The sequence below is a fragment of the Podarcis erhardii genome (assembly GCF_964252035.2).
Source record: "Podarcis erhardii genome assembly, chromosome: 1".
Classification (NCBI taxonomy): Eukaryota; Metazoa; Chordata; class Lepidosauria; order Squamata; family Lacertidae; genus Podarcis; species Podarcis erhardii.
The window spans coordinates 49,334,622-49,342,170 of record NC_138497.1 but is presented as its reverse complement, the minus strand read 5'-3'; the positions used below and the strand labels follow the sequence as shown (position 1 = coordinate 49,342,170).

The following is a 7,549-nucleotide window of genomic DNA, read 5'->3' as shown; positions in this document are numbered from 1 at the left end:
CGCCATCCATCCTCCAACCGCCTCCAGGCACTCACACAGGACCTTCACCGCCTTCACTGGTTCAACCCTAAGCTTGGCTTTCCTCAAAGAATCCTGAGAACCGTAATTTTAAGGGTGCTGGGAATTGTAGCTTGGGGGTAAACTACAGTTCTCAGGATACTTTGTGGGGAGCCATGACTGTCAAAATGGTACAAATGTGCTTTAAATATTTGGTGTGGATGTGACTACAGACTTCCATTTTCAGATAATGCGTGCAGTGTCTTGTGGGTTTTTTAAAAAGAGTTTTCAATTTGAAGTTAAGGGAAAAGTTTCTGACTCAGCACATAAAGAAATAATACTTTTGCCCTCCTCTATGTAGGGATAATTTCTCAAAATCCAACCAATCTAACAGGTTTACATGTGAAAGTTATATCACAAACCAATTAGGGCAGATTCACACTCCCCCCCCCCCCCGGAAGCAGTTATGTGTTTGCAGCTAAGTATCACTGTCTTCAGGTCACCAAAGAGAGTAGAACTCACTGTTGATTAGAACATATTTTATTAATATACAATCTATGTTTATAAAGTGCCTGATAGACACTGACATCTACACATGAGAAGGTAAGGATAGTTTATTTCTTTCTGGTTGCATTCACATTCTGTCTACAAATGTCAACCACAGACCCATCCCAGTTCACTCCCACTGGATGCCCATCAGCTCACAGCTGACTTGCCAGAGCTTTTTTGCGGTCTCTTTGTTACAAGCCTGAGGAGCAACCCAGGCTGGTCTACAGTCACTGTAGAAAGAAAAAAATAAATATTCATTAGGCACTTTGTTAATCATTTGTTAAGCCATTCAAAACCATCAAAGAATCAGAATTCTGATTAAACATTGAGCGTATTTCCCAAATCAATATGATAGCAAATTGAGTTTATGGACAACAGTGGGCTAAGGTTACCCCAGCAGCACAATCCTATACATGTTTACTGAGAAGTAAGTCTCAGACAATTCAGTAGGGTTGACAAGTAAGAAGAGGAATAGCCAAACCTATTAACTGAGTGATCATATCAGAGCAAATTCAAACTCCTGAACAAAGGGGATGTTTTCATTGTTTTTGTATGGGGCACTGTCCACTGCACTTTGCCTAATTTTTGCAGTCATTGGTGGCTGAGACAGTTGCCACAAAACATGGTGGTTGCCGATAAGGAGACACTATGCCTTTGTTGCAGCTTGCCCCCACTCCAAAATGAAGCTGCATCCGAATCATTTGAGGGTGAAGGAATTAGCGGCCAGCCCACTGACAGCAAAGCTGCTTGTCATTTCTCAAGTTACTAAAAATAATAATGAATTATTGTTGGTGTTGTTTATTAAATTTATATACTGCCCTTCATCCGAAAAACTCAGTTCAGTTCACAAGATAAAGAAGCTGTCCTGCCCACCACTGAAAAAGTAAGGGGCAAATTTTGGTATATGACACCCCCCCCAATTGACTATGTATGAAAAGGGCTTTTGTTCTGTCTGGATATTCCTGATAATAGCTTTGTTATTTCTGTATAGCTTCTGTATAGTTTGAAGGTGGGATGCGGGTAGCGCTGTGGTCTAAACCACTGAGCCTAGGGCCTAGGTTGAATTCCCGCGTTGCTCGGTCCCAGCTCCTGCCAATCTAGCAGTTCGAAAGTACGTCAAAGTGCAAGTAGATAAATAGGTACCACTCCGGCGGGGAAGGTAAATGGCGTTTCCGTGCGCTGCTCTGGTTTCGCCAGCAGCGGCTTAGTCATGCTGGCCACATGATCCAGAAAAACTGTCTGCGGACAAACGTTGGCTCCCTTGGCCAGTAAAGCGAGATGAGTGTCAAAACCCCAGAGTCGTTCATGACTGGACTTAACTGTCAGGGGTCCTTTACCTTTACCTTTAATAGTTCAAAGGAGCAATTGTTCTGTGTCTGCTGTACCAGAGGCAAAGACTTTTCACAACCCATGTCCACACTGCTATTTTTAAGTTAGAGCTATTGCATATGATCTCTTTCTTTTAATGTGCAATGTGCCATTTTAATATTGCCTTCAGGGTCTGATATGGGCACCTCTGAGCATTACCACAGAAAACTTTATCCAGATGTGCTGAATTCAGATGTCTGTATTCCAACTGCAAATCACAATCCCAGACCCACCTGAAATATTGCCCACTCACTGACTCCAGTTCCTTTGCTACTGCACAGTAAATACTGGTCTGGGCTCCTTCTTTTGGTGTCTTAAACGTGAAGAGAAACAGCGCTCTAAAAATTCCTAACGAATATGAGTAACGCGACAATTCAGAATCAACCACACCAGGATGTAAAGCATTGACAGTAACGCCAGTGCCTAGAAAAACATAAAGCAGAAATATCAACCAAAATATATGAATCCAAAGGTTCCAAAGGAAAGGAGTAATATTGTTCCCATGTATCCTGTAAGGCAGCTAGTATTTGGCCAGCCTTTTCACTGTAATACACACAATATCATTGCAATGCACAGAACCTTGTGCAGCACTCAATTAGTATCAAGGGTTTAACAAAGCCATTTTAAAAAACACACACACACAAATTATAAACAAGACATTTATAAACAATTATAAATTTATAAATAATTATAAACAATTATAAACAAGCAAAAAGTTAACATCTCTTAAATTGAAATCTGTTATAGCATACTAAATGAATGGTTTACATATTGGGGGGGGGGCGGGCCGGGAATGAACAGAATGTTAATCTGTCTTGATGGTTGGGGACCAGACAGCCACTGTAGTGCTCTGCTTCACTTCAAAGGAATGAGCTATGTTGACAAAGAAGCAAAAGGACAACAAAGGAGCTGAGAGCTGGAAATCTGCTTGCGAATGAGAGGGGAAGTGGGGAGATGCTGCAGTGCCTGGGAGAGAGACATGTTTACCTCTGTGCTGGACTTTGGGGCTCCCAGCAAATAAATGAGGAAGCAAGATCTATGGTGTGCTAATGCTATGCTCATCATATGCTGAGATTGTATGTATGTGTAAATAAAACCATATATCTTAAAGACACCACAGTCTCCACTGACCTCGTTCCAAGAAAGCTGAACCTTGGTTAAGTGCTGGTATCCCTAGAGTCTCTCACCGCTTGGAGATTGGGGTGTCTCTCATGCGTGCAACCTTTCAGTAATCTGTGACTTCCCCCTTCCTCTCACATCCAGGCTTTGGCTATGGGCAACCCTATTATATACGTACATATGAGTGGTTGTGCGCCATTAGCATTTCATTCTTAAAGCTCACCTTGCAATTTACGAGCCAGCTCCCTAGTAAACAGAACATTAGCCAGTTTGCTTTGACAGTATGCCAGCAACTCATTGTAGTATTCCTTTCCCTGCAGGTTCTTGAGGTTTATCCGCCAAAAAGCATGGAGGAGCGAAGACACATTCACTATCCGAGCTGGGGCTGACTCTTTCAAACGGTCCAGCAGCAGGAATGTTAAGAGAAAATGTCCTAAAGGGAGAGGAGATTTACAATTATTTACTAGAGCTTAGGGACGTGGCTGACGCTGTGGTGTAAATCACTGAGCCTTGGGCTTGCTGATCAGAAGGTCGCCAATTCGAATCCCCACGACAGGGTGAGCTCCCATTGCTCGGTCCCTGCTCCTGCCAACCTAGCAGTTCAAAAGCACGTCAAAGTGCAAATAGATAAATAGGTACCACTCCGACAGGAAGGTAAACAGCATTTCCGTGCGCTGCTCTGGTTTCGCCAGAAGCGGCTTAGTCATGCAGGCCACATGACCTGGAAAAACTGTCTGCGGCGCAGACAAACGCCGCTCCCTCGGCCTGTAAAGCGAGATGAGCACCGCAACCCCAGAGTCGTCTGGGACTGGACTTACAGTAACTGTCAGGGGTCCTTTACCTTTACCTTTTTCTAGAGCTCATGGGCACACATGTGTATAATGTAAAACTAACCTTTAGAACAAAAATAGTACTCACAATAATGTAAACAGTTTATGTTGTTTTTAAAAAATCACACAAAATGACAGTAATTTTACTGTACTATAAATCAACTAGAAATAGATAACCAAAAAATTGGCTGGTTAGTTCAAATGAATATATGAAATTCAACCAAGAAGGGCACAGTTTAAATAATTTAATTTAATCTCTAGGGGACTGTGACTTGGGGCTGTCCATACTGGAGTTTACAGTGTGTCTATAACATTTTGCGTTCAAATTTAATTTGTGTAATCCTCATGGTGTTACCCTCAACAACGCCTGTCTCTATGCTTTTCCTGTATAAATTCAGGTTTACAAATACAGAAATATTCTGTGAAATCTGGGGAAAAGAGCAGGGAAGATAAGCAAAGGCAAAGAGAAGCCAGGTAATATATCCATTTATCACATTGATGTCTCTTGATCTTACCAAGGTGATTGACTCCAATATGCATTTCAAAACCATCAGCAGTCTTGGAATAGGGAACCATCATCACTCCTGCATTGTTAATGAGGATATGGAGCTTCTTCTCCTCTACAGGAAATAATGGCCGAGATTGGGGTATTAAGCAGAAAATACCAAAGACAAGAAGACTGAGATGTTTTAAGGAGCAAGGCTCTTATCATAACTAGCATTTGGTTACATGGCCACCTATCTGTCATAGATGCTTTATTTGACATTCCTGCTTTCCAGGGGTTGGACTAGATGACACCCATGATCCCTTTGAACTCTACAATTCTATGATTTAAGGTTACTGTGAATATATATGTTGGGAACAAGGAAGTACAGTATAGTAAATTGATTAAAATTGTTAAGTTGTGGGTTGACATAGCAGACGACACAGCGATTTCTCCAAGTAGCTCTTTATTTTTGTAAGCTGGAATAGAACTGCCAGCAAACAGCTCAGCCGGCCTGCTTTTATAGGCAGCCGGCTGTCAACATTGTAACAACAACAGCCCAGAGTTCCCGCCTAAAATAACTGACGTGGGCCTGAGGGAAAACTATCTACAGACCTGAGTGAAAACTATATACAGTATCCCCCTGCTGGCCCAGGGTGAAACTTCACTACATAACACCCCTCCCCATCGAGATAAGGCGTTAGTTACAATCGTAATGGTTTCCTTATATACAGCACTACGCGTAATGGTTCAATTAGGCACAAAAGCATATCGGTTACATTTCCCATACTTAGACCAACAGTGATACATGTCCAACAACATAGTCCTTTAAATAAGTTGGGCGCTTGGAAACTCTGCCAGACCGCCGGGGACTGGTAGCCAAGTCCGGAGGGCCACACAGTTCTTGCTGAGGCTGTGGTGCGACCCTAGGTGGCGTTGGAACCAACTCCCCTGGATCCGCTGCTGTGGGTAGAGCCTCCGCAAGTGGAGTGGTCTGAGTCTGTGGTAAGTCTGGCAGACCCTCTGAAGCGGCTTGGTTCGGCTCCACGCTGGCAGTTTGCGAGGGAGGTGTAGGTGGGGCCTCGCCATCTGTACGTGTCTCTTCTGGAGCCGCAAGCGTAGTTGGGGGCACCTCGGTAGTGTCCAAGTCCCCAACCCTAAGCTGGTCTATGTGCCGTCGCCACAAGCGTCCGTCTTCGAGTGCCACCTGGTACGAGCGAGGTCCAGTGACTCCCACTACTGTGGCTGGCACCCAAGGAATGTCCCCCACATAGTTCCGGGCAAAGACCTGGTTTCCTGGGACAAATGACCGTGGCGCGTTGGCACAGCCTGGGGGTTCAGCCACGGCAAAGTCCGGGTGTAGCCGGTCGAGCGGTGACCTGAGGCGGCGGCCCATAAGCAGTTCAGCAGGACTCCGCCCTGTGGCCGCATGAGGGGTGATGTGTTGCACGAACAAGTATTTGGCGACCCCTCATGCCAGTCTCCCCAGTCCAGGCGCGCCAGTGCCTCTTTTGCCGAGCACACCATTCTTTCCGCTTGCCCGTTGCTGGATGGATGAAAGGGTGCCGTTAGGGCATGGCGGATGCCCAGTCCCAAAAGATACCGCTCAAACGTGCCTGACGTGAACTGCGGTCCGTTGTCAGAGACAAGGACATCAGGACACCCATGCGTTGCAAACAGGCCTCGCAGCACCCGGATGACAGCTTCGGTAGTGGTGGAGGGCATCAGGGCGACCTCCAGCCATTTGGAATAGGCGTCCACCACTACCATAAAGGTCCGGCCGTGAAAGGGGCCAGCCAGATCGATGTGCACCCTCGACCAGGGTGTCTTTGGCGTCTCCCAGGTGTGTCCCTTAGCTGCCGGTGGTGCAGGCCTCGACTCTTGGCACGCTTGACAGGCGGACACCCAGGCAGTGATGGCATCGTCCATATTAGGCCACCAGACGTAACACCGAGCCAACACCTTCATTTTGACAATTCCCGGGTGGCCAACGTGCAGAGCCTCCAGGACGCGCTGACGGAGTCCCTGGGGAATCACGACGCGGTCTCCCCACAGCAGACAGCCGCGATGAGCTGAGAGTTCATGTTGTCTGGTTGCGAAGGGCTGGAACTCCAATGCAAAAGGCCCTTGTGGCCACCCCCTCCACACCCAGTTGAGCACCCGGCTGATGGTGCGATCCCGGGCAGACACGGAGGCCACAGTGGCAGCCGATACAGGCGCTGGCGGAAGATCCTCAATCAGAAGGAGCGATGAAGCTGGAGCCGGGTCTTCCACAAATGCTGGAAGAGGGCAACGGCTGAGGGCGTCGGCATGGCCCATCGATTTCCCCGGGCAATGGATGAGCCGGTAGTGGTAGGCAGCCAGGAAAACAGTCCATCGCAGCATGCGTGGCGAGAGGACCGGTGGAGTTGGACGATCACCGGCGAGGAGGCCCAGGAGTGGCTTGTGGTCAGTGATGAGGTCAAAAGTCCTGCCATAGAGGTATTCATGGAACCTCTTCACTCCAGCCACAAGTGCCAGTGCCTCCTTGTCGAGCTGGCTGTAATTCCGTTCCATCGGAGATAGCGTCCTGGAAAAGTAGGCGAGCGGTGCTTCACTTCCATCTGGAAAACTGTGACTAAGGACAGCACCGATGCCAAAAGGTGAGGTGTCGCAGGCAAGGACCAGCGGCCTGGATTCACTGTACTGTACCAGCACACTGTCTGATGAAAGGAGAGCCTTGACCGCGTTGAAGGCCGCCGTCTCCCGATGACCCCAGGCCCAAGGCGTCTTAGTGCTAAGGAGTCGGTGAAGAGGCTCAGCCACTGTGGCTTTGTGGGGCAGGAACATGTTATAAAAGTTCAACAGCCCCAGGAATGCGTGCAACTCCGTCTTGTTCTTTGGGGTGGGGGCCTGCTGGATAGCGCGGATCTTGGATGTGGTCGGGTGAAGGCCGGAGGCATCGATAAGATAGCCCAGGAACTCTACCTGTGGAACGGCGATCTGGCACTTCTCCCTCTTTACCTTGAGCCCGGCCTCTTGGAACCTGGTCAGCACGGCACGGAGGCGCTCAAACAGCTGCTGGTGTGAGTCTGCAGACACCAAGACGTCATCAAAATATGGTACCACGCCCGGAAGCCCTTGCAGGAGACGCTCCATAAGGCTTTGGAAGATGCCAGGAGCCACACTTACCCCGAACTGCAACCGGCGGCAACGGAATGCC

The 7,549-nt window shown here is 47.6% G+C and overlaps 1 protein-coding gene and 1 long non-coding RNA gene across 2 annotated transcripts in view; one reads left to right on the top strand and one right to left on the bottom strand.

The window, feature by feature from the left end:
- Positions 1-521: 521 nt before the first annotated feature.
- Positions 522-4,513, bottom strand: LOC309338958 (retinol dehydrogenase 12-like). Its single transcript, XM_081856497.1, has 4 exons — positions 4,379-4,513; positions 3,257-3,466; positions 2,148-2,337; positions 522-776 (listed from the first exon to the last, which is right to left on the bottom strand). Exons 1-4 carry the CDS (start codon positions 4,440-4,442, stop codon positions 674-676), a joined length of 567 nt encoding a protein of 188 aa, XP_081712623.1. The 5' UTR covers positions 4,443-4,513; the 3' UTR covers positions 522-673.
- A 100-nt stretch (positions 4,514-4,613) lies between these two features.
- LOC309339012 overlaps positions 4,614-7,549 on the top strand; it is a 19,364-nt gene continuing 16,428 nt past the window's right edge. Inside the window, exon 1 of the long non-coding RNA XR_014155139.1 lies at positions 4,614-4,764. This is a non-coding gene — a long non-coding RNA (uncharacterized lncRNA). The remainder of the gene's footprint in view (positions 4,765-7,549) is intronic.

What these genes read in the sequence shown, in the direction of transcription:
- LOC309338958 (XM_081856497.1), bottom strand. Translation starts at nt 4,442, where the DNA reads ATGATGGTTCCCTATTCCAAGACTGCTGATGGTTTTGAAATGCATATT. An exon ending in GCTGGCTCGTAAATTGCAAG is followed by an intron (nt 2,338 to 3,256) that starts GTGAGCTTTAAG and finishes ATGTTTTTCTAG; the next exon opens with GCACTGGCGTTACTGTCAAT. An exon ending in GTGAGTGGGCAATATTTCAG is followed by an intron (nt 777 to 2,147) that starts GTGGGTCTGGGA and finishes TTCTTTCTACAG; the next exon opens with TGACTGTAGACCAGCCTGGG.